Below are 27,806 nucleotides of genomic sequence, written 5' to 3'. Positions count from 1 at the left end.
AGGGAGCATAAACACAACGAGGATGTGCAATTGGCTCATAAAGAACCTTGGCATAATTTAGTGACTCGCAGGCAAACGTTTCGAATACGCAAAGTAATGTGTCCTATCGCATCGGTTGGTCAGAATTTTGATCAATCAGCAAGTATTTGGATTTTATTGAAGATAGTGCTATTTAAGGAATAATTTACAACTCAAAAAACATTTGACTATCAAAATATATACATTACAACCAATAGAAGTCATTGGCGTTGAATAAAGATATTGCATTGGCGTTTAAACGACACCAGAACGATACGAGAAAAAGATTGGGCGCTAATGTTTTTGGTCACTCGTAAATCCCTCACACACAATTTTTAATTTCACGTTCGGTTCCAAAGCCTCCCGATTACAACACCTTAAGTCTTTTTTACCAATTCCAATTTCTTTTACGAGCTCATTACTTTTACTACACTTACATAATTGAAGGTTGTTGACCCGTACAAACTCTTGGCCGCCCGCAGAGTCTGATGATGTTCATGCATGATTACCTATCTGCTATCTGTAATGCATTTTATATTGAAACTACTACGTCCTGCAAAATCAAAATGATTAGCTATAAGAAATGCAAACCACTTGATATCCTCATTGAAATAAACATTAGCTGCACACAGTTTCTGCCTCTCTTCGTGGCATCTTCCTATTCCTTTCCCCGCCCGCACTACCTCACTCATCCCAACACTCCCTCCCATCACATTCCTCAACTTCCCGCTACTTCTCCTCCTGCTTTCTTCGGATTTCTCCAACCAACCTTTCCCTCTTTCCTGTCTCTCCTCTCTTCGTTTGTTTTACCTTTAACGCAAAGACAAGGTTTCCTGAGGCGCATATCACGACAGATCACTGATTTCTGCAATGCATATCAGCTCAACGTCTTTCTCCAAACAACCCGCGTCAGCGCAACTAACGTCTATCAGAATTACTTCCGATTCCACGATACCAGATGACTGGATAAATGTTTTACGTTTCGTCCCACAGAAAATGGTCGTAGAACACTTGGCCAGTTGTTGAGAAATTTTCAGGAAATTACAATTAGTAGACTGCTGAGTATCATATCAGAGCCAATTACCTATTAAATCGCCATTGCATTCTGGCCACCGGTTGGTACTACAGGAATGGGCTTCGTTCATTCAATCTCTGACCGTTTAATGACTATGATAATGCTAGAATATTTTACACAATTGCATGCACAAAATGAATGTAAGCCTTGAATAAAATGACCCTTCTTTAAATGTGACGTAACAATTATCGGTAATAATTCATCAAATATATGCGCATTGAAAAATCGCAGTTCCGATAGTTCAACACGATCCCTGTTCGACTGGAGACTTTCCTGAAGGCGGAAAACAGGCGAGCACATCCAATATTCACTCATGGGAATTGAGCTGGGTCCATTGGTATGGGAAACCCTTGCATTAGAATTTAGCGAAACAAATTCCACGCCGTACACAGCAAGATCGGGGGAAGTGCGAAGAAAAACCGGAGGAGGAAGAGGGTGGTGGGGGGGGCGGTGAGCGGGAGGAAATTAGCCCCGCTGGCGGATTTTTACATAAATCAGAACACGCGAGTCTCTTTTGGAGGACAACGGAGCGGCAGCCGCGGCGGGAAGTTCCTTAATGAACGTCCCCCAGCGGATCACCTAGACCACCCCCCCCCCTCCACATTAACCCTCCTCTCCCCCACCCCAACCCCTGAATACCACGTGACACCTGGGGGGTATTTAAAATCCATAATTTTCCATTTCATTCCCGTTTATCGCTAATCTCTCCTCCCGTGATTGCAACCATAATGGATGGAATATCTCTACACACGATTCCCGCCCGGCCGAGATTGGATTATTACTCGAATCAGCGAGATAAAATATTTTCAAAAAATATCTTGGCTGATGATTCAAACTTCAAAAATGGAGACACCTCAACTATCGTTTCTTAATGGCTGAAGGGAGGGGGGAGCGGGGCGGTCGAATACTCCTACCCCTCACGCATCGCCACAAGCTACGAATGTTTCGCACACGACTGGAATATTCGTGAAGAGGGAGCTCGATTTCCGTACGATGCCGGACAGATTAATGCAACTTACCTACGGAACGTATATTGTTGCCCGGGAGATATTATTAATCACGTAAATTCATAACTTTAAATAAGAAAACCCTGGTAAACTTCCAGTACTCCCATCGCATTTGCTGGGAGAAATGATAAGGAGCCAAGGAAATTGAATGAAGGGCATATTGATCAGCAGGGGAATGTTGAAGACTGTAATAGAGGGGAGAATGTTAGGCAAACGAGGAAAGGGCAGGAACAGAAAAGGGATGTTGGATGGGAGGAAGGAGGTACTCAGAGATGAAGAGGGACCTGATGTAGACTAGGTTGCCGCATTGTGTTTTGTTAGGATTCTCAAAATATTTATTAGATAGTTGTGTCCATCCATAAACCCACCTTATCCGGCCGATTACCTTATAATTATATATATAAAATAAGAGAGAGAAAAAATAAAATGCCACCAGGACAAAATGAACCTCCATTCAAAGTAAATATTCCCTAATTGCGTGGTAAGCGGAAAGGAAATGAATTATTACAAGATTATAAGAATAGACACCCGATAAAAATTTCCGTAGCGTTGATGAAAGCTGGAAAAAGTCAGTGAAACTTATCGATGTCAGCTTGAAAGATTTTAGGCCAACCTGTTGACTTACATATCAGCATTGCTAGACTCATATCTTTGCCAGCACACTCAAAATAAAGGACTTGTAAACATGTAATTCTGCCAATCGAGAAATCGAGCATTGGTTTTCGTCTTCGCAGTGCCACGCTTTCGCGAGCGTTCCTCTGCTCAAGAGACTTTCTAATGAAAAAGCTCTCCAACCACCTCGAATAAACCTAATTTGATGGAAGTATTTCGTAAACTTTGGTCCACGAAATTAAGGAAGAATCTCATTTAAACTTCAGGCTGAAAAAAAAACTCTGCCGGGGATAGCGCATACGTGGATAAGTAAACCTCCCCCCCCCCTCGCCCTGGGGTAAAAAAAGTAATAAGCAGGGAGAAAATGAGGGGATATTAAGGGCTTATCCATTAGAAACAAGGCGCTCATTACGCGGCGGAACAGTTGGAAGAAGATGGCAGCGGCCCAAATAAAAAGCGAACTTAGAAAGCTTAGTGTGCCCGTGGGAGTGTAACCACGGAAACACAGGAATTGCGAGCGTCCGCCAGCCCACCCCTCCCGCCCCACGAAAATACATAGAAACGCATGATTGCTCTCGGGAGAGCTGCGCCGTCATTGGAGGAAAAATTATGATAATGACAAAGAAATAATAATTCGTTTTGCTTCGGAAGGAATGGGATGAAGGGTTGAAATGTAAAAAAAATAAAAAACAAAAAATAAACACATGATGTTGTGGGGGCGGAGGTGGGGGAGAGGAGAGACAGAAGGAGGTTGGTGCCGCCCCCGGGAGGAGCGGAGGGGGGGCAGAGCGAAGGAGGGTGGGGTGGGGCGTGGAGGACGCGCTGTCGTGTCACACGCTAGGCCCCTCCGCCTCGTCACGATACCGGGGGCACGTTAGTGTTTTGTCTCGCGTGAGTCCTGGTCCCCACTGATCTCGTGCACATTTGCGGGGCCCCCGGAGGAGGGCGGGAGGAAGGGGGGGTGGGAGGAAAGGGGGGCGGGGGGCTGTTTGCCTCGGAGTGGAGAGGGGGCAGAGAAGGCGATCTCTCCCGCTTTCCCTCGGGGGACTACCTACTCCGTCTTGGGGGAAAAGGGTTTTCCACGGTGGGGGGAGGAGGTATGGGAGGGGTGGGGGGTGGGCGAGGCGGGGCGAGTCTGGGGGGTGAGGTGGGGAAAGAGAGGGAAGATTGCTTTGGGCGAGTTATACGGTAGCCGAATGTTTTCCCATAATAATTCCTCCGATTATCAGCAGAAAGGATTTTTTTTCGCATATCTGTATATAACATATAATCAGCCCCAAGCTTTGAGGAGATTGCCTGCCTTTTTGGGAACATGGAGTGGCGTGTTCAAATCTGGACGGCGCGTATTATATTTATATATTTCGTTTAAAAGCGCGGGAAAATTAGCGAATTAATTGTTTCCCATTTTCACCGCGTTGCCTACTAGAGATAAGTTACGTAAAGGTTGTTTCTCTAGAAAACGAGGCTAAAAATTATTCGCTCTAGGTCCAACAGTGAAACTAAATGAGATGATTAAACTACCATGCGTGCGTACAGCACTGCGTGTTACAGCAATTGCGGTGAACTATGAATGAATTTTTTAAAAGAGTTTATAAAGTTTTATTCGAACAGTGTGAAAGCATCTTTTCGTAGTGGATCTCATTGATATTTCATTTTATGTTTACGTGTATTTTCGGCGTTTTAGCATATGGCTAGCATAATTATTCTTATACAGTACATGATGGAAATATTCTATCGCGCTGAACAGATTCTTTCAGCCCTCGCAATATTTTTCGCGGAGTTAAATAAAAATTAAATTTTCTATTCGTAGTCCCCATTCCCAAGTATCGTGTCACTATTTACGAGGAAAGCCAGAAGCTAAAATTCGGACGGTTGATTTCCAGCAATGCTAGTGAAATTTAAATAACTACTTGTGCGTGATTGGTTGCTTCCTATTAGCAAAGGAGGTCAGTCAAGATAATGAAGAGCGAAAGCGTCAACTTATGAAAAAAGAGGGCGACACCTTGCGTAATAGAATGAAACCCTTTACCTTACTTCCTGGTTTAAGTAAAAAAGGATATCTCTCGGAATGTGATTAAATCACACGGACATTCTTATATTGCTTCGAAAATTGGTACCAACCATGAAGAAAATATTAAGAAATAGATTTCAAAATCCTTTGTGCCTTTTCAATGCCGAGAGAGGTCATTCTTTGAAGAGGACCCTTAAGTACTCCTGCTCTCCATCTCCCATGGACTGTTGATTTGAGGATTTCCTTCTTCTCCAAAAAATTACATTGCTCCGGATTTGTAAGAAAAATAGCTTCACTATGAGCTGAATAGGCCGCCAAGGGGTTCCACAGATGAACGTCCTCTCATTCGTACTCTCTCCACACAGCCGAATTAGGAGCAGTAACACCGCCTAAACATTCTGCCCTGGCTGCAATTGAACCAATTCCTCTGACGAGAGGAAGTTGGACATGGTTAACCATTAATGCAGGGAAAAAGGGAATGGAATGGGAGAAGGGAATGATAAATATAAAAATGTCCATGATGATGAAGATGAGATATATAAAGCATATTTTTAAGTCTGAAATGCTTAGAGCCAGAGTTATTCTATGATTTGTACTTGAAATATATACTTATTATTAGGAATATATATGAATACAAAATTATTTTAATTATGCAAATAAACAGTTGTTCAACAAATATTAACTACACACACTACCAAAGCAATACGCTTTTTTTCTGATGTCTTATTGTCATAAAATGGCTAAAACTCCAATATAAGAAGCGATACTTATATTATAATTTTTTAATAAAATATACAACTTGAATTAATTAATTTCTCTACCCACTTCATTCACTTAATTGGAAATATTAATTTTTTTGCTCGCAAAAAAATAGTACTCAAATTAGTATTTATCCGCGTAATTGTCGGAATTCTTGCCATGGAAATAGAAATATTATACAAATGATGTCCCCGGCGCTCTCGTCTTGAGTGCAACATTCACTCGATTCTCAGTCAATGGGACGTGGCAACCCGAAATAATATACGAGTACCTGGAGTCAGTTTCCTGGTTTTTGGGCAACGTGTTCTAGGGCGGACTGCAATGCTTTGATGGGCACGTTTGCCATTATGACTGTTTACCAGATTTTGGAATAAGTCTTCCTTCTATTTTTGCAGGGATGTCCACATAAATACATGATCAATGACAAGAATTAGCATTAGAAGGATGCTCGGTTAATGTTATTCAGAAAATCGAAATTTATCAATTTCAAGGATATATGTATCACGCAGAAATCAAATAAGAAATTTTAGTTTTGGCTTCCATTGTATAAAAATAGGAATAGTACGATTTCTCAACCAGAGTTTCGACAAGAAGAGCAAAACTGGCGTTATTAACCGCTGATTTAGTATTCAGATTCCCTCAGCAGGGTCACAGAATTAGGGAAATATGTATATATCTAAACATTTAGGAATTACAACTATTGATACACATTCGTATATATTATTATTTGCCAATGATTAATAATTACAAAGGAGAACGCGTCTTACGTAATTAAAACGAGTACGTATTTGATTTATTTTAAACGGGTTATTTTGTCCAGCCATTTTCTCACATGTGCACATTTCACGGAATTTTGAATTGAAGGTGAATACGTGCAGTCTAAGGAAACAAAATCTCTTTCATAACAACTTTTAATTTTTACCTGGCTTTTATATTTTCACCTCTGGTCATAGCATATGAGATGAATGGGAAAAACGCAATTTGATTTTAGGCAACTGGCTCGAGAATATTTCATCAATAGGGATCCCATTGCCTAGGTGAATAATACAAGTATTATTTGGCCGTTAAAATTTTAGACTTACAATGTAATTATATCCATTTTATTTCTATTACGGTCAGACAAATGATAAGTTAAAATAAACTTGAAGACGGTCCAAAAAGCATCCACTTCGATTCTCCTTCGACATTAGGCTGTCTTACGTAGTAATTCCACCACTTTCCACGAACAATATTTCTAGTGTAACACTCTATTACAAGCAAATTCGTTGAATATGGTTTTCCAGAGGTAATACTCCTAAAATGCTATTGCGTGCTATAAATTTTGTAGAGATGGTGTCGCTTGAACGACAGGAACCTCTGAAAATTGCAAACAATGGAGCTGTGGCAATACAGAAGACTTGTTAAAATCAAATGTATGCATATAATATCAAAGGAAGAAGAACATTGACGAGTTTTTGGTAAAACAGAGAAGTCTGTGAAAGACACGAGAAGAAAAACAGAGTTAATTAAGCAAACTCTGACACAAGATTACTTAACAATTTCCAAAACTGAAGGAACGACAGGAGGAACGAGGTACAAAGGAAGGTTACAGAGCAAGGTTGAATTGTCAGAGGTAGGTGGTAGAAGCCGTCAGCAAATGAACTACATCAATGAAATGAAATCATGTTTAAGTAACGCGATTCCTGGCTTGGAAAGCTTTTATAGCCCAATCTTCAATAGATAGCCTAAGAAAATGCTTACGATGAATGACAGTAGGTGTATTTCGGTGAATTGATTACATTCCTAAATATGAGTTGAAACTTCCAGTAAGTATTGGAGGGAGGTAATGTTATAAGAAATTATATTTATTTACCTTTATCAATCGGTTTCCCTAATTTTAACATTATTTGCAGTTAGAAGAAAGCTTGCCGAGAAAAACTTATTGAAATCAACGGATTTTGACATGAAATAAATTTGGATCTGATTCAATATGCTAAGAATTTATTTTCCTGGCAATAAACACCGAAAATTTTATTATCCAAGTAAAATGCTTTGTCTGTAATTGTTTTAAACGGGTAAAAATTACCACATTAAACTTGATAAGTTTCATATCAAGATAATTACGAATCTGCACTCAAGCAGACATAAACAAGTTGACTCACAACAAAAAATGGTGTTATTGATGATATGACACAACTCAAGAGTTATATTAAATACGACTTAAAATATGAGTGTATTGTTTTATCTTAGAGTTAGCCATTGACAGATTGGTTTGGAAATGTAACCTCACTTGTTTATTTTCTGAGTCTTACGTTTGTTTCTCTTTCGTTGGAAGCTGTATCTGAATCCTTCGTTACCTTCGCCAGATATGGTAGCCTTGGCCTTCCCCGATACATTCCCCCTTAACTAATACCTCCATAGCATTTTTCACCTTCATGCCTCCATGATCCCCCATCAACCCTGTAGCCCTGCTCTTCTTTCCTCCCTCATCCTTCATAACGCCCCTTCCCCCTTTTTTAACCAACTATTTGTATTAAAATCTCCATCCAATCAATTACCAAAATCTGTTGATAACACCAAACTTCAAATGATTCCAATCGTCGTGTTCTTTTTTCCTCCTCTATGGCCCAGGTTTCGGACCATTTGCATTCGCTATTAGGGTAACAGACATTCAAAGAAGGCCATACGCTCTTTAGTTTAGGCATTTATCCGTTAAAGGACTCTAAAATTAAAAAAAACCATTTACACGAATGAATAATTTGAGCATCAAATCCAAGAAAACTAAATCAAAGAATTTAATTAAAAAACATAGTGAAAAATAGCATTACAACGATTACAATCACTTCATATATTTTAATCATGATATATGAACAAAATGAGACGGCTCACACTGATAAGATAAATCAACGGCTATTCATCCACGGCGGGGCTTGCGCAATGCTCCGTTCTCGCTCGGCCGACAAGGCTATTTTAACCCACGTAGTCCAGCGCCAAACAAAGGAATGGAGCCGTTCACAATAGTGGATAGCTTGGAAGCCATCGGCGGGAAATTGCCTCCCGATCGAAATCCATCAATCACCGAAGCCGATCCACATCACCCATCCCATAAGAGGTGGATATTTCAGGAGGAGCACGCTGCTTCCGTCCGCTGCAGACATTACGTCGACGATTAATTATCCTCTAGTCTCTGCCACAGGGTCGGAAAACTTAAATAAGGATCGTAGTGGTTTGCCATAATTTCACCCTGCCGGAAAGAACTGAATTAGACGCGGTCGCTTTTATTTTCAGTAGAAGACCAGAGGCAATGAAAAGCTGATGAAATAGGGATATTGAAGGATGTAATTCAAGTTGGCGATTGCTTAAGCTTGTCCAGAAATAATCATTATGAAAAGTTGACAAGGAAAGATGAACACTGAAAACAACCAGAGTATTATAGAAAACTTAATGGCAAAGAACACAAGCACATGGCCATTCTATCAGGAAAATGAGACCTGAAGGCCACGAAGGCCACGAATTGCAAGGGTATGGCCTTAAGGCACATTCATCTACTCAGAATTCAGACCAAATGTTCGTGACATAAAATTTAGACCCAAACAGAATTTTGAAAATCAACTCATTACACATCTGTTATCCTAATAACGTAGTGTCAGGTGATAACGTTTTACGTGAAATTATTTCGTTCAAAAAAGGTTCATGGCACTGAATGTCAAATAATTTCACAGGTGACCGGAGTTATGAGATGAATGAGGCACCCAAAGGCTGTCCCAAGGAGAATTTGGCGCCGCTGACACTACAAAATTGAAATGGCATAAAACGGGGAAATAGATCCGAGAGTGAAGGCTGACTGGAATGGATTAAAGAAATAAAAGGCGAAGTGAACACCGTAGACTTAATTAATGATTCAAGTTGACTCAAATAGAAAAGACCACGTGGATGAATGAATAATTATAATTATATGAAATATAATTAATAATAATAATTGACTGTGATAATGTGTACCAGGGTAGATTGTAGACACAAAGGTCTTAGAACAACCTGGAGGTTAAGGAGGACCTGGATACATCCTAAAAGGTGATTTAAGACACGATAATGTAAACGGGGAAGAATGTATAGTGACCATTTGGAAAGAATAATTTCAAATTAATTCTAAATTATTAAAAAAAATATAAAAATAACAAGTTATAAGCATTGAAATCACAATTAAGGTGTAGTAACGTAATAATTGAACGTTTTTATGTTCGTCCGAGTGTACTGGATTTGTATTCAGGCGTTTTCTCTGAAATCTTTCAAACCATAGTATTTTTGAACCAGAACTCAAGGAGTTTCAAGAGTTTCAACTACACCTCATTGCAAAAATTTCAAATGAGCGGATGATTTCCATGACCAAGAATTGAAATGAAACGTCTTCAGCAAAACCGGATAAAAGGACAGGTTTACAAATGATCGTATCACGATTTTGATATTATTTGGCGGTAAGATAATATGCAAAACCTATTTACGAATCATTCCACCTCGTGGCTGTAGCATGCATGATCTTATGTATTCAATGGTAAAATTCAATATCGCCTTAAAAATATTATTCCAATTGGCGAATTTGAATGACGACCTTTCTGACAGGATCTCACAACAAGAGTCGGCTATATACAGTGCTTGTGACTAGCAAGGATCAATGCTATATAGTAAATCCGAGCTAGAGAGTGCGTGATCTTTTTTCGTTTATCATATTTCCTAATTTTATTTCACTACGTGTGATTGGTGGGCCCCTGACGCAGAGGGAAACCTCTCGTAAGCCCTGATAGAGTGTGAGTGCATGCGACTAGCAAGGATCAATTCTGCTTAGTACATCCAAGCTAGAGAGTGCGTGATTAATTTTCACTTTTTTAGTATTCAAAAATTTTGGTATTATTCTAAATTTTACTAGGTGCGTTTGAGTGCTTGAGACTAGCATGGATCAATGCTGTATAGTATATCCAAGCTAGATAGTACGTGATTTATTTGCAGTCCTCCATTTCATTGTTCTAACCGTTTGCGGTATTTAAATATTTCAATTATTTTCAGTTTTTTACTATATTTATTGTTGGTCTTATTTTCAGTTAATTATTTAATTTTATAATTTTTATCGATTTACTGCTTGTATTTTCTCCAATTTCCCCCACCCATCCTTTGCCCATTTATAAGAGTACGGCTGGGGTGAACTCTTCCCATTATAAGAGTCGGCTAGTATATGTAATTATTGGCATGACAACCTTGGCTCGTAATGCTTATAAGTACGCCTATGATTCGAAGCATGGAAAGTAACTATATTATATTATTGATTTTTGATTATTCTACGGGAAAAATTAAGTTATTAGACTGGATTGGATGTGCTCAACATCCACTCTAGTCCAAGAAAAATAAATACCTTATTCGAAAACCGATAATCAATCTTATTTTAAAATAAAATGCTGCCCCATATTTTTTAATTCTATTCCAAAATAATTTTTAAGTGTTCACTTATAATAGATTTTTTGGTTAGGCATTGGAATTAAAGAATGAACCATTAGATCGAATGAATCCAAAACAAACAGAGATGGCGTGGACCGAACTGGCGAATGATGGCGTGAAAGTGCGTCGCAGTTACATGCGACTCGGTTCGGCCGTTTCCTCGGATGAAATGTTGTCCCAAAACTTGCCCAGTGTGACAAGGCCTAGGGCGTAAATGGGTTCTGGTATAATGAGGTTCAGCAGCAGAATTCACCAGAGATTTTCATCCCCTGGCCCTAATATCTCCGGGCTTTTTAAGGCACTTTTTGAGACTCTTACAATGGACACTATGTATAGGCTGAATGATAACCGAGGGACGCAGAATTCTTTAAAAACCAAGTTTCTTCTGCTGCGGCAGCTTTAGAAACCCAACTCTGGAAATTCCGCTTTTCCGAGTTGCGCCAATTTAAATCCTCACTTCTGCACGCCAACGAAAATGTTCTCCGTGGAGTCATCTACAAGCGGAAATAATGGCACTGGGGTCCATTTCATGCATTTCCACGCCATAAAAAACAATCTGCAGACACGAAGTACTTGCCCACATCTGAGAGTCCATCGCCAAATTTTTCGCTCAAGGAGATCTCAATGAATCGCCCCCCACTTATGCCTAGTGTCCATTCTGACGCTTGTAAGTTCCTCAAGTCAAAGGCGGTCGATACCTTTGACCCCGGAAAAAATTGATTTCTTCTTAACACATCGGCATTTAAAAGAATTTTTCAGAATCAAAAAAATGCAATACTGCAGCAACCACTGTCGAGGAAGTGCTTAAGACCATTCGAAATGTTTTGCTTTGCCTAATCCACCCACTAATGTTTACTTTAGGTGGAAAACGGAGAGCGGCGTTCTAATTTCATCCGTACTGCCCAAGCAATGGGAAAGAAATGAGAATGCCCTTACGTACCCTCAGCGGTCTTAGAAAAATGGGAGGTTTCTTCATTAGTTTGCGAAATATAACCAAATTTACATATCAGACCTTCCTACGATCAAACATAGCGATTTCTCATCTCTTGGCCTCACATTATAGGAATATTTTTGCACTTTACAATTTTGAAATTCAAGGTTGGAAAACGATAAGTCACATTTATCAAACATTTATTATGGCTAATGAACTATTTTTTAAAAATATTTCCAATGTTTTTAGGATTTTTCTCCAACAAGAGTTGATCCAATTATAAGAGATAACATAAAACCATAAAAAATGTTTTCAGTGAACTGCCTTCTTAAGCATAATTTTTTGAATTTGGCATTTAGAAACCAAAGCCCTGCCTACCAAAATTTGTGATAATTTTTTAGCCGAAATTGTTAAATCTTAAAATAATCAATAATTTCGGGCAAGGATGTTCCTATGAGTTGCAAAGAAAACTGAATTTCACATTGAGCCTACCATTTGGAAGTTACAAAAACCTCTTCGCTGTGCAATGACGAGCTTTATTTCTTCAATGAAGCCTTAAAGTTTAGCAGATAATTAGCCATTAAATTCCCCTACCCTATATGCCGTGGGAACTTAAGTTCACATACTTTTGAGGCTGTTATTTGGAAGAACAGTAAGAATAAAACGGTAACCACTTTCCAATCGCTTCATAAAAAAATCTTTACTCAAACTATTCGTGAGCCCTCTTAAATGAAACAATAGCTACTCCGAGTTCATGGCTGCAACTACAGGAAGACTTTTTGAAATTTTTTGTCTCAGAGATAATTTTATGGAATTTGCATAACATATTGAAATGAAATGAAATAATTTACTTTGTAATTCTACACACTTTATTTCAAAAACACGACCCAGGTTTCGACGTTGAACGTCGCCTGGTGATGACGTTCAACGTCAAAACCTGGGTCGTGTTTCTTAAATGAAGTATGTGGAATTACAAAGTAAATTATTTCATTTAATTGCAATACAGGAAAACTGTTTGCTTATACAGTCTTATGCGTGAGAGTATCCTTTGTGATTTCTTTTGTTTCGGGAAGCCGTTGATCGAAGTAACTCAGAGTCAGTATGGAGAAGATAGAGGCTCTCAGTGTGGTTAAGTTCCTTCATTTAATAGGTAACAGTGTCCGGCAAATCCATGATAAAATGATGGCTATTTATGGAAATAATAGCCCGTCATATGATACAGTTGTGAAGTGGAAAAGGAATTTTCAAACTGGCCACATGTCCCTCACAGACGATCCGAGAAGTGGAAGACCATCACTCACGGACGATGCTGCTGCCACAGTGAAGAAAGTGAAGAGGACTTAATCCGATTAGACCGAAGAACAGCCATCCAAATGATCATGAATGAGTCAGATCCACGGCAAGTGTGAAGAAAATCATTCCTCGACTACTGAATCCTCTTCAGAAGCAAACACGGGGCCACCTGCAATCGCGACCAGCAATCAAAGCGATGTGGCTTTGAAATTTAGCCACATCCGCTCTATTCTCCTGATCTCGTCCCAAGTGACCTTTTTCTTATTCCAAGAACTCAAGGAAATATTGTAGTGTAGGAGATTTGGCACCAAAAATGATAATATGAGGTAGAACAATAGTTTTCCACGTAATCTGCTGAATTCTACAATGACATCCTTCAAAATGTCAAGAAACACCAGGAGAAATGTATAACTCTAGATACTTACTGTGCAGAGAAGTCTTAAAATTGATAAATAAAAATCATGATTCAAGCAGTATGTATACGCATTACTCATACCTAATATAATTCCTATAAACCTAATATCGTAATATACCATACTCATGCCTAATGTAAATATGTTGGAAAGTACCAACATATTTTCATTATGTACGTGTATATGCACGCCCATTGAGGCAAGTTGAATCTCTAAATTTCCCACTGTCGTCCTCAGAATGGATTGCAGGGAAGAAGTACACTCGACGAGAGCGCTGGCGGCGGCGTACTCTGGCACCAATCTGGACGAGAGGAGATCCTTCCGGACCACGGGGTGAACCCACCTCGGGACAAATGGGGTCAGAGAAGGGGAAGCCAGGGCAAGGGGGGGAGGGAGGGGTTCGGGTCTGCGATCGCGGGAGCTCTCATTCTCCAATGGCAGGGGGGGGGATGCGAGTTATAGGGAAATAATGGGGGTGCAGGGTTGCGAGCAGACTCGTACGTGGCCCGTGGGGAGGCCAGCGATTGAATGGGTACGTGACCAATAAGGAGGCTCTTTCTACTGCAGTGCTGCTGGGCACCAAAAGACATCCTTGACGGGGGGAGATAAAATCGCCGAGTTACCGTTTAACATTAATTGATTCCCCAAGAAGGCGTTCATTTCGGCTTAGGGCCATCTAATGGCTAAACCTTACACTTATTTTTTTCGCCAAGAAATCTTCTAGTCGAAACTTGGTATCCAAGCCGAAGCAGGATTCAAGCAATCGATTGTTCCTTTGAAGTTATGCGGGTCCGGTGAAATTTTGTGGACCCGCTTCAGAGTGCTATAAATACTTAGTTTTCAAACATAAAATACATAGAGTGGTCTTGTCTCGGGTCTTCCACCGGGTTAGTGTCGCCATCGCTGCCGAAGTTTCGAAAACCGACTCGGTCATCGTAACGCCGGCAGCAATGGAGTCCCTGCCCCGGTGGAGGACCCGAGAGGATTACACTCAACAGATACGGTGGAAAAGCGCAGGATATTTTCATCTTTGAATATACTATGTATATTTCTCGACCTGGATTACTTTGAAAATTAACATTTTCAGTCGATGCCGATCTTCAGCACTCCATGACTTTGATCTTCAAAGAAATATACGTCGTCTAAAGTAAATTTTAGCCGAACAAAAAGTTTTTTTTAACCGGAGACATTAGCCTAGTATCGTAGTAATGTCTTTCGAGTTAGCATTCAAAAACACAAAAAATCAACCATCCCTAGAATTATATAAGCCTCGCAGGATAATAATTGTCTCAGAGCCATCGGAAGCCAGGCCTGTACTTGCTCCTTGAACAAGCATCAATTGTCATGCATCCATGAAGGCCCGCGCTCCCTTGCCCGAAAAATACTAACAAGGTTAATAATCGGATGCATGGATTACGAAGAGATACGTGTATTACAAAAAGTGAAGAAGATTTGTAATCAATGCAAAAATCTTAGAGTGTAAAAATCATTCAAGACGAATTATTTTTACACTTTGAAATTGTTGCATTGAAATGCATATTAGCGGATGACACCGTTCAAAATTACTGCTGCGGCACCTCCCGCAGTTTCTTGGAATTTGTCAAAGATTTGATTATTTGGTCGGGGAATGATGGTGGAAAGGGCTAGACGAGGAAATCCGGGTGAATGTGGCCGAAGAAGGAAGGGAATAATATTCCAGTTCACAAAAAAGGATTAAGAGCAGAAATGGATGTGTGAAAGAGACGAAGGACATGCTCGACGACACGAAATTCAGTATGAAAGTAAAAACTTGTAAACCTTTGAAGAAATTATGAGTATGTAGCCTGAAATAAAATAATACATTTCCGAAAGGTTCTTAATACGTAATAGGGAAACAGCGCCAATGTCAACACAATTGCCCCTCTAAGTAAAACACATTGAATGGATAGAAATTAATTTGCGAATCCCGCTCAAAATATTCCGATTCGAAAGTGCACTGATTGCGGAGTGAACAATGAGAGAGAGAGAGAGAGGATGACCACGAGGGGTGAACCAATCGGTTTGCAGATACTACACACTTGTGATACCACTTCGAAGTTGATGATTCTCTTGGTGCTCGTTTGGTGGAAAGCGGAAAACAGAATCCCCGCTGGGATTCAGGCTCATGCCATTGAATCCCATTCATTAATATTCAGCATTTAATGGTTTTAGGATGTGGATGGTAGTTACCGATGAGACATATGAGGAGAGGAACATAATATTCAGGCGGTTACCTGCGTTTTCGCGGCTCGAGGCGGCGGAAAATTGCGCGCGCCTTCATTGAACGGCACTGCCGGCGATGACCAAGTCAGGCCCCTAACCGCCCCACCCCCTCAGCTCCCTGCCCCCCTCCCGCCACGCCCCCCATCACATCCCCCGAATCGTAAATGAGTTTTTAAGCAAGTGGCTCCCCCTCATTAATAACCACATCGATCGATAACGACCGGCTGGCTCCCTTTGGTCCCTCACCGCAGTCCATGGGGGGGAGGGGGGGCGGCGGCGACGCTTGGGCCCATTCCCCAAACGTGCAATTACGGGCGTGTCCAATATGAAGCCGATTGGCTTCGCCTCTTTAATGCTCGCGCTTCGCTCTCCCCCTGTATACATTTCTGCATCTCTTCTTTCTTTTTGCCCTTTTCTTACGGGCTCGGGGGAGACGTGGAGGGGAAGGAGTGAGGACGGCGGAGGAGGGGGGGGCGATAATGGTGGTGTTGGTGGTGACGGCGATCGTGATGGTGATGATGATCAAAGCGAAAAATCAGTAGCGCGCCACCCGAGAGAGAGGAGTGAGGGCCCCTGAAGAGGCGGCTTCCCCTCCCCCCTGGTGGCTCCACTGCCGGGAGGGAGGGAGCCCCCCTTCCCCCGGACCCTGACCCCTCCCATCCCCCTGGGGCGTCCGAATCCGAAGGGGGAAGACTGATTAGACGGGATCGTGAACATCTACATCCTCTGAGGGGATGGGGATGTCAACGACTGCATGTGCTCGCTCGTGGGGAGTAGACGCCCCCCCAAGGGTAAATGTACTGACCGAAGTATGCCTGGGTTGATACACGGGCTGCCTAAGAAATACGTATCTCTCTCGCATTGGGAAAGACAATAAATTATCACCATTATGACTCTGTCCATCATCATGTTTGAATAGCAGGAGACCGACGGAAGCAATCATTTTATTTTAAGAAAATAATTCGTTTGAATTTCGTTGTATTCGTTCGGAGGTTTACGCGATGATCTCTGCTAGTTTTTGGGTCTACGCCGTATGAGTTGGCCGGAATGGAGAACAGTTTCGTCGGCATTATAGGTGGCGTATTCAGGTATAAGGCAAACTAATATAAAAAATACACTGATTGAGTTAGCAATATTATGGAGCAGAACTTGAAAGTGTACAGTAATAAATTTGACAAAATTAAATGATGAGGAAGGGAATAAAATAAATCTCCAAGAATCAAAAACGTAAGAAAAAAAGAAGTAATAGGATATATTATAACGCTTGCATTCATGTTGCAACCAAAATATAAGAAACTATAATCATATAAATCTAAAAAAACATGGGAAGCATGCATGCGCGGTCCAACGTCCACAGGTACTACTAGTAGATGACATTGAGGACGCGGAGGGAAGATGTTTCATAGGCGTATGAATCCCACGCCCGAAAAAACGGCTATCAGCTCACATCGATTCGTGGAGCTTGACTCTTGAACACACACACGTGTATACGGTTTGCTAGGCTCGCGAATCAACAATCAGTACTGCGGAATAGCGAAGAGAGGAACGGCAGTCGTCGGTGTTCTCACAAACTTTCGAATAAGTCTAAGGCATTCAACATTCTTAGAACCTCAGCTCTATGACCGCAATTTCTTTAACCCTGCCATCGACCCACGCAAAGAAACAAGTCGTACGCCATGGGACTGAAGTTCACGCGTAGATATTATTAACGCCCATGCTTCCACACGCCTAATAATTGACTTTTTCACTATTGATGTCAAAATTAGCATTTTTCCAGAAACCAATCAGCAGCGTTTCTGCTAAGAAACAATGTTGACAAATCAAAAAAAAATTGAGCATGTCTCATCCATCTATGGATATAATATACATCCACCTTTGGTGTTAGATAAATGTCAAATTGATTATCTCGTGGGTTTTAATGCTTTAAACTATTTTACTAACCATCCCTACATTCTCCTCGAGTTTTTACGGAACTCATTGGCCGAAGCCAACGAGAATTCAGATATAATCGAATATAAAACTTCTCGAAAACCTCTGATGATATTGTGTTTACTAATAATGACATAAGCTAGAGCATCCGATTACTCTCCAAAAAAAGAATGACAAAAATTCAAGTTTCGCACTCGTCAAATGAATTTGCATGATCTTTTCAGACATATTTATATTCCATACTATCAATGGTTACCAATATTTGTTCACCCATGACTCTTCCATGCATTCATGATTCATTTACATTATCTATATACACTGACTGCGACTTTAACTTCTCGACAGTTTTTATGACATTTGACATGGATAATACAATCTCAAGTCAACATAATGGCTTCACCTGGTTCATTTTAAATACATTCTATGACATTCGACAACACCGCACCCCCTTTGGACACATTTTGCTATTGGAATGTCTCCGCTGGAGAGCAGAGTGTGGCATCGCCTGACCAGGCTCAAAGCAAGCAAGAGCTTGGAGGCAAGCGTTGCTTAGTGACCAACCTTCAGAGATGAGCCTTTCCCGGATTTCCCACGCGAAGATGGTCGGGTTCTCCCTCTTGTACTGCTCGATCTTTGAGACGACGGCTGGGGTGGCCACCTTCGGCTTGCTGCCGCCGATCAGACCCGGGGGCCGCAGGGTTCCTGCTTAGGAGACAAAACAATGGAGAGGGTGAGATCCACAACCACGGGACCCATTTGCGGCTTCCAGGTCAACCAAAAAGATCAACCACCAGGTCAACCATCTTAGCTTCGTTATGAGTTCGGGGGTCGGTCGCTCTTTAATGCGCAAGTAAAAATCAGTCAACAATCTTCCCTCAACACCTCTCCGGGCCTGTAAACACATATGCTGATGCAAACTTATTTTAAGGTCAGTCCTCAATCTCCATAATATTTTCCACGGACTGACCAGAGGATCCAATAATTTACCCGGTGTTTTTTTGCAAAGCCTCATTTAAAAAATTTTAATTGAGCCTCGGTTGACTGATGTAGCATAACGTTAATGATGGATACTTTGTTTAACAAAAGTTTGGGTAATGTGTAACGACAAAATAAGAGTAGGTACACAAAAATGTGTAACAATCATTAAATTGAAGTTTAAAGTTGCTTTTAACATCGACGAAATATTTAATTTAAGCAATTTTTCGAACATTTACGTCATCGAAAAGCAATGTTTCCGGCAAGTGCATGCACTTTGGATGAATTGTGAGAACAAAATAGAGGCAATGTTTTTAACTTTGAGTAATAGTAGGAATTTAGAACGTTTTCAAATGTTGCTCACATGGAGACGTGCGAAAACAGAGCAAAGATTGATTCTGATTTTCATCGCAATGCAGAGTCAATCATTGTTTTATTTAAAGTTACTCGATGAATTTGGGTTTCAAGACATTTATTTCGAAATTATTCACACTCGTTTATCTTCAACTACTCTACATCCACTTTTGATTGAAAATGGCCGCATGCTGTAATATTAAAAATCAGAGTTAAATGATTTTTCAAAGGAAAATTTTAACTGCCAAAATATAGGTGTCATAAATTCAGAATGATTTTAAAAATTATGTATGATTGTGTAAATTCATTTAAAAAAATAATATTTTGCATTGATTTTATAGAACATGTTTGCTGTTTCAGGGAAAATTAATAATTGAGGAGAACGCCGACCTCGGTGGTGGTGGGGTAACGTCCTCGCATGCCAACCCAGAGGTCGCGGGTTCGACTCACGCCTAGGTGGTTTTTCCTCCACCAAGGGCTTGGGTGTATGTGATTTTAATATTGTTATATCATTGTTTAAAGTCCGATTTAAAGGCCAAAGTGCTGTTTTCGGAATAATACAAAATAAATAAATAAATAAATAAATGAAAGAACAGCAATGAATTAGAAGGTCTTATTGACTGAAGGTCTTATCTAGGTTGACGAACGTTTGATTATTGAAGCTACATTCAGCAATAATTACGTTTATTACATTCATACTGCAATAATTTTAATGTAGTTTTACATTATATACTTAAACGCATATCTACACACTTCTTCCTGTTCCGAATCCAAACTAAACAAATGAGCAGCTATGTTTCCAGCCGACATTCCCTCATGACTCAAACCGAAAGGCGAAGAGCCTCTCTCTCTCACCGCTTTCCGAATGGTAGATATCTTTAAGGGCTCCTGTATTTATAAATCACGAGTCACAAGGTCGCCGATAGCGCGACAAAAATCACGCCCGCAGTAAGTAACTCTCTTCTGCTCAAAGCCTGGAACACAGACTGGCCGCAGAAAAAGGTCGAATGCTCTTCTCTTCCCCTCCCTCTCGCCCGCCATTCCCAACTCCGGAGATCCCACCCCGAGTATCTATGGAAACACTCGCACACACACACACACACACACAGGCACACCTAAAGCACGGATACACGAACGCATGCGCAAAAACTGACCCGTATCTCTGCGGACGTGTCACGATGAGACGGAGGGGTGTGGGGAGCCATTAGCGGGACCGCGCCGTGCGAATCGGCTCGTTCGTTTAGCTCTTCCGAACAGGAGCAGTCTGTCCGCCCTGGGTCGGAGAGTGGGTTGGGGAGGGGGGGGGGGGTTGTAAACTCGGGCGTTTGCCAGGAGGAGGGGGTGGGGGGGTAGGGAGACGGGCGCAGTGAAAGGGAGCAGCGAAGGTGAAGAGATGAGAGGGAGGGAGAGGATGGGAAACGTCTCACTGCCGCGTCCATATTGCTGCCGAAGACATACGTCCAATTCATCCGTTTTCAGCGCGACAGTATAGGACTGGAGGTTAACGCCTTAGAAATCTAATATAATATAGAATGATCATCTAAAGACTTTTATTCATTTGACCTATAGTAGTCGTGAGACAATTATGCTGGTCGCACACTAAAATTAATATAATACGTTCGGAAAAGACGAATTGGAGAGGAGCATTTTACGTGATTCGGTAAGATGGACGCGTATCTCTGACACGTTGAAAAACATCCTATCAACAACATCTCGACATTCCTATAGTTGATATATGACAAATTTATATAATTTGAAGCTGTTGAATAGGAATTGATCTCTAGTGAGTAGTTTCCCATTTTCTTGTCATGGAATACTCTCAATCAAAGACACCCAAAATGACGTGTCCAGTTTTTACTTCATGGCGCCATGGTTAAATCAAATTAATTTCACCTCAAACAAGATCAATTGAAAGAACTGCGGGAGATACCGCGACAGGAACTTTAACGGAGTCATTCGCTAATGTAAATGAAATAGAACGACTCCGAAAAATATATTTCACCATTGTACCTGATTATGCAATCAAAAAATTGTCTATGATTTTTTACCGTGAAATATTTAGAATCATGATGCGCGTAGCAAACTCGAAATCTCAGAAGAAACTAGTGTATAATCGAGGAATAAGAAAATGGCAAACGTAAATTAAGAAAGAAGATACGCCAGTTTCACCTGCAATGATATGAATAATATTCCTTTTCGATAAATTCACCCAAATGTACGTTGGTAAGCTCAGCACTCGGATTCCATATTCTATATTGGGTTATCATTAAAAAATTTCGTCAACCATTTTTCCCTGAGGTGTGGGTGAAGTGTTGAATTCAGGTCGTCAGTTAATTGAGTTAATGATCGCAAAACGTATCGGCATTGATATGATGACAGAGCACACTATTTTCATAGAAAATTTGGCGATGCTAAAGATCAACACTCCCGTCCCGTAAGGGACGAGGGGCTGAAAGGGACAAGTTCAGTGTTGGGTGGCCAAGAGCAGAGTCGAGTGTCTGCTTGCGAAGACCTTTGGTAACGTCATTGCGACGATTCTCCCACCACTTTACCGTCCCAACTTGGCACCAGCAGGCTATTTCCTATTCCCAAATTGAAATTATCCCTCCAAGGACATCACCATGGGGCTCGTAAGTGCCGTCAAAGAATATCGCACGCGTACCCTTAAGGACCTTCCGGAATCCGCATGCCAGGGAGCCTTCGAGGCGTGAAAAAGCCGCTGGTAAAAGTGTATTGACGCTCAAATGATGCACTTTGAAGAATTTTGAGGCATTATAGCAATATCTGATATAACTATTTTTCCGAAATTTTTCCCGATTCCTTTTATACTAACCATGTAAAATTTAAACACGAACTCAACAATAAGCTAGTGCATAATCGCCGCAGCGCGTATGTATTATACACACAATGAATTAAGCGGTGGTGGCTGAAGGGGGATGATAAGGGTGCGAGAATAAGGAGAGTGGAGGGATGCAGGGTGGAGGGGGGGTTGTGATTTACAGCCCCGGCTGCCGCTGCACACCCTCGCACTCCACCCTTCCCCCGATCAAACAGGTTCCTCGCCACCCCCACCTCACACCTTCAACACCCTCCGTCCCCACCCCATCCTCCTCCGTTACGCTGATTTGAGAGCACTTAAGAGAGGAACGTGGATGTTAACTCTCATCCGGCTCCCATATCTAAAAACCCCTCAAACCCTTCCCCGCCAGCGATGGCTCACCACTACAAGCACACCAGGGGACTGAATCCCCCCTTCCCGCTCTCCCCGCCGTCTCTCCGCACTCGGCGGCTCCTTATCGCCGTCGAGAATCAGCTCCCGGGAAAGCGAAGAGGCGGAGGCCCTGGCGGGAGGGGGAGGGGGGTGCTAAAAGCCGAGCCAGGGGGCGGGGGTACGCCCTTCCTTGCCTCCGCCCCCGACGGCCGCACTCGGGAGAGAGAGGTTGCGCCGCGATACATTACGCGGTGTGGGCGGACGGCGGTTGGCCGTGCGAATAAATGACGGCACGCATTCAACGTAAGAGCTCAACTTAGGAAAAGCAACGTAATTTGGAGATTAGCATATGCGTGAAAACGAACCCGTTCACGTCGCGCCTTAGAAAAGTCTTCAAGTAACGCGAAATATGGTCCATGTTCAACGTTAAGTCGAAATGGTTTTGCAGACCAATCAAAGGTTAGAATGTGATCTCAAGTTCTCCGACCAATTGTGGTTGTTCCTTGGAACCTATCGCCAAGAATAATCAAACATTATAATACTTTCAAATTAAAATGAACGTTTCAGAATGAACCGCAACGCAGTAGGGAAACATTAATTTGTAATTGGAGGCCATTTCGAGCAAAGCATTATAACGAAAATGTCATCAATATGCTATTAACTGTTAATAGGAAAAGGGCAAGGAAACTATGGATTACGGATGAGATGATTATAAAGATAGATGAGAAAAAAATCGAAGAATATAAACACAGAATTAGGCAGAATGAAGTACAAAGAGCTAAATAATAAATTGAAACGGGTAACAAATAAAGCAAAGGAAGCATGGTGGAAGACGCAGTGCGAGGATATGGAAAGTTTGCAGAGGAATGGTGAAATTGGTGAGCTATACAAGAAGGCTAAAACATTATCAAGAGGGAAGAAGGAAAAATCGGTCTTAATAGTTAGAGATAAGTCGGGTAGGCTGAAATAGTTGAAACAAAAAAGATCCAAGAGAGATGAAAGGAATATATAGAAGCACTGTATGTTAAAGAACTTAGGCCAGCAATCTTAGATATAGCAAGAGAATATGGCGTAGATGAGGATGGCTTAGGTCCAGGCATACTCGACGATGAGATAGAATGGGCATTAAGGTAGATGAAATCAAATAAGGCTGTGGAAACAACATTCCTGCGGAACTACTAAAAGGTTTAGGAAAATGTGGGAGTATGAGTCTATATGTACCAATTCGAAGCATCTATGAGAAAGGAATCTGGCCGAAAGATTTTGTGAGATCATCGATAGTTCCTATTCCGAAAAAGGTAAAGGCTAAATCATATGAGGTCTACAGAACAATAACTCGCAGCTCAGTGATGGAGAGCCCACATGGGCAGTGCTAGGAAGAATAGTAAGGTAGCGATGTCCATTATCGCCTGTGCTATTCAACGTATGCGTGGTAGAAATGAGGCATGGAAAGAACTGAAAATAGGAAAGAAAGTCGGCGAAGAATTTATAAAAACAGTTACTTTTGATAATGATCAAGACTTAGTTTGCCAATCAGCCAAGCATTTGAAAGCGCTGCTGAGTGCATTGGCAAATCAGTGCGAGACGTATACCTTGATAATAAATGTAAACAAAACGAGGGTTCTGCAGTTTTTCGGAAAGAAAAGGCTAAAAGGAGGGAAAAAGTACAGCAGGTGGAAAGGTTTACCTATCTTAGCATTCTTTTGGCCCAAAATGGTTAAAGTAGGAGGAATATAAGGAGAAGTAGTTAGACAGTTAGAATTGATAACGCTCCTTTGTTCCGGGTGGCAGGGTGTTGTGTAAATAAGGTAGTATCTCTGTAGTATCTCTGTAGTAAAGTAACTCTGAATTGTCTGCATTACATGAGTAGCAGGAATCCTGGTAATTATTGACTGCATTGTATGTGTTCAACGTGTTTCCTCATTTGTTTTCTTTGTGTAGTAATTGGAGTAGTGACTAATAGACTTAATAATGATAACAATACTCTTAATGTGCCCAACGGATGCTGGTTTCCGGTCGCTCCTCTTCCACGCGCCCTTTCGAAGGGTCGCAGGGGTGCCATGTGTTTGTGGAAGTACTCCATTTAATTATGCGATTATTTGTTTGATTGAAGTGGTTCAGAAGAGGTAGAATGGCTGGTGACCCCCTCGCCACAGGGGATCCCCCATCGCCGGCCCTTACCACGGTTTGTGGGGTAGGATATGTATTTACGCACAAAATTTTTTTCAAATTTGCTTAAATTTGAAGTTTAGGATTATGGGTTCACTGAAACATTTTCGCGACAAAAATATACGGCAGTTTGAGATTTTACAGTTAATGAAGGTGAAAAGGATGGGATCGAGATGGTGCGGTGGCTACCGTACTGACTTCCCACCCAGAGGGCCCGGGTTCAAATCCCGGCGGCGTTGAATATTTTTCAGAGGTCGCCTCCCCTAAATACTACTAATTTGTTAAGAATGAAATAAATTTCCGACATCATTTTAATTTTGGATGTTGTCACCACCCATCACTTTTAAGGTTTATAAAAAGTAGCATATTATATTGAATAATATTCGTATCTTAGTAGATGAATGGATGCGATAAATACGTTCGTCGCATAGTTTTCTCTCACCCTAATTATGACCCAGAGTATTGGAAAGCGTTCATTGGCCAATACCCCTATTGACGGAAGAGTTACCCACGTTTTCAAAAACATTTTTGTGAAATTCAGAGAATTGTGCACGAAATTTAGGAAAACCGCGCTCTAAACTTCAGAACGGATGTGGACGCACTAATACATAGGTGCATAGCACAAGTCTATTTTCATTCATGCTAGGCAAGAGTAATCGCAAGAAATGTTTGAATATGAACAGACGGAATAACTTCCAATGATGAAGATACACCTTCCAATCAATAAGGTTTCTCTCTCTACCTCTCTCAAATACAAATAGCTAATACTGCCCGAAGATGTAAATAGAAGTATACTTGTAGAGTAATATTTATTGCCGTGTCATAGAGTTCCATTAAATCCCGAGTTTATTCTGATTATTGCATTTGCTTCAGTAGTAGTAATGAAAAATAACTCTATGGACGACACATCAATACTTTTTTGATAAATTACCTTTTCCAAGGTGTCACATGAACGACTGTCCTGTCGAGTATAAGTATCATTAAAAGAGGAATCGTTAAGGGAAAGTTTACGGAGGCACTTTAAACACTATAAATTACTTTTAAATAAGTAGTTGGGTGGTCAAATGTGTTCAGTTTCCGGTTCCCTGACGACGCCTGCATTTTGTGATACTCTTATAAATAGACTATGATTTTGACCTTCCGCATACTGCGGCTATGGACATCATTTTAAACTGTAATGCATGGTTAGGATACCTGAACGCAGTAATGGTTGACGAGATATTTAATATACGGTGTAAATACTGTTTAACAGTTGTATTTAGATACACCGACTTAACAAATTATATAATACGGGGCTGATAATAAATTAAAATGTCAATAGCGCAAGCGTAAATATTTGAAAATAAAACCACACCAAGAATCCTCCATTGTTGTAATCTTCGTCTGTATGGGATAAACCTTTACTTTCAGATCTCCTTGTACTGCTACTCCACCTAAGACGCAATACGTGACTGATTATGTATGTACATAGGTCCCCTCTCGATCGATGCTGCGGTGATTATTTTTGAGACATTACTACTTGTGAGTCAAAACACGAAGCTCATTCAAATATTAATTTCTATTCGAAACACATCGTTCTAAATTCATTATATTACCTCCCGGTTTTACCTCATTTGAATTATCTGACATTTGTCCCCATGTACTATATATCTCATAGGTGCTGTAAACTAATTCGCAAAGAGGAAAGTTGCAGTGAAAAAGGTCACCAAATTACTCAGCGTAGGTACGAGTTATTTCCCTAGGAACGCCGCAGATTTTCTGGGTCGTACACGCTCTCATCAGGAACGCCCTCTCCCCTGCCCTGCCCCCTTCACACGGGTGACGGGGGTGGGGGGGTCAGGAGGAGGAGAGAGGGCGTTCCGCGGAGCAGAAGGGGTCGGCAGGGACATGTGGGCGGAAGGGGCAGGGGGTGGTCAAATGGAAAGAAGGAAGATGGCCAGTTATCCCGACTAGTTGGGGTAACAATTGCCAACGGAAGGGTTATTTGGGGCGGAGGAGGAGGAGGGTTGTCGGGTCGTCGTCCCATGAATTTCGTGCGCCCATTTAATTTGGGAGCGTGCGCGTCTCAACGAATCCGATGGTGACGTCCCAGGGACGGGGTCGGCGCCATATTTGGGAAATATGTCTGCCGTCAGTCATTGGGGGAGAATCGGGGAAAGGTGTTAATGCTTGGTAAGCCGGGATTCAATGGCTCGCGGGCACTTGCGATGCGGTTGAAATATGTGGCCTTTAGAGGCCCCCAGCCTTTGCGTTCAGTCCAGCATCATGAATGGCTGAACTCGCTCTTAATTCTCGGCGCGTCGATGATTGCAATGAGACTATTGAAAATAATAGCAGCCGAAAACTGCGATTAAAATCGAAAGGGCGCATTAGGGGGCAGTCAACTAACATATAGACACCAGTACCACTATAATCAACCTGAAGATTATTTTAAAAAAACACTATTCTTTGGCTTTTGTCTTTAAAGAATATTTGATGTCCTCTGGTGCATGTGGGACACGTAATAATCAAAACCATCACTTATATCCCTATTTGAAGTCGTTCCCTAGTTTTTGGAGCCAACAAGGTGCATCAGTTGGTACCAAAAATGAAGGAATTTTTGAATTATGCACCATGAACACTAAAAATGACCTTACAGGAACCAAATCGCAACGCTTATATGAACAAAGTATTTCGGTGGTGTATTAAAGCTCCGATCCGGCTATCTCGTCTCTCCACTATCTTTTCGCATTCGAATCGGGTGGTGGTTGGCCACCAAAACAGACGATTCCGGAAGAAACGGAAGCGTGAATTATGATGCCGACATACTCAAAAGAGACTGCTTTTATTTCTCATGAATGACAGAGACGGCGTTCATTCCTGGAAACAGCAGAGCGACCAATGGAACAAAATTCTGCGCATTGACTGGAAAGACTGTCGTGATGTGGCGTAGTATTTCAGTTGTGCCCTCCCCACCTCGTCTAGTGAGTCCGAATTTATTGCCTAATGTGATGAGCATGAAAGTGACCGATAGATACTTGTATTTGGAGAGGAGTTTTGATTCCATTTCATTATGCATAGGGTGGTGGATTGTTTGTCTGCTGTGATGGAAGCAAGAGTGCGTCGCAGCGGGGCGAGGGGAGGAACGGTGCGAACGATTAAAAGGGGATTGGCAGGTGGTGCCACTTTGGACGCTTAGCGGTGAGCATAAAAAGTCCCTCCGCGAAGCAATAATGCTCTCAGACTATATAGAGCCTGATTGTCATCTGATGATGATTAAATATGCAATAAATCCTGTTTTACTGAATGATATCCGCATCTTCAACCTCCTCTCACGCACTACGAGAGAAAAACTCAACAAATCAG

General features: G+C 41.4%; 1 protein-coding gene across 1 annotated transcript in view; it reads right to left on the bottom strand.

The window, feature by feature from the left end:
- LOC139698155 (paired box protein Pax-6-like) overlaps positions 1-27,806 on the bottom strand; it is a 276,580-nt gene that overhangs the window by 82,905 nt on the left and 165,869 nt on the right. The window contains exon 3 of the mRNA XM_071597078.1: positions 18,314-18,454. Coding sequence (XP_071453179.1) covers positions 18,314-18,454 — 141 coding nt within the window. The remainder of the gene's footprint in view (positions 1-18,313; positions 18,455-27,806) is intronic.

The sequence above is a fragment of the Hetaerina americana genome, unplaced genomic scaffold (genome assembly GCF_022747635.1).
Source record: "Hetaerina americana unplaced genomic scaffold, ioHetAmer1.1.p SCAF_8, whole genome shotgun sequence".
NCBI classification, from domain to species: domain Eukaryota; kingdom Metazoa; phylum Arthropoda; class Insecta; order Odonata; family Calopterygidae; genus Hetaerina; species Hetaerina americana.
This window is presented reverse-complemented; position numbering and strand designations above follow the sequence as displayed.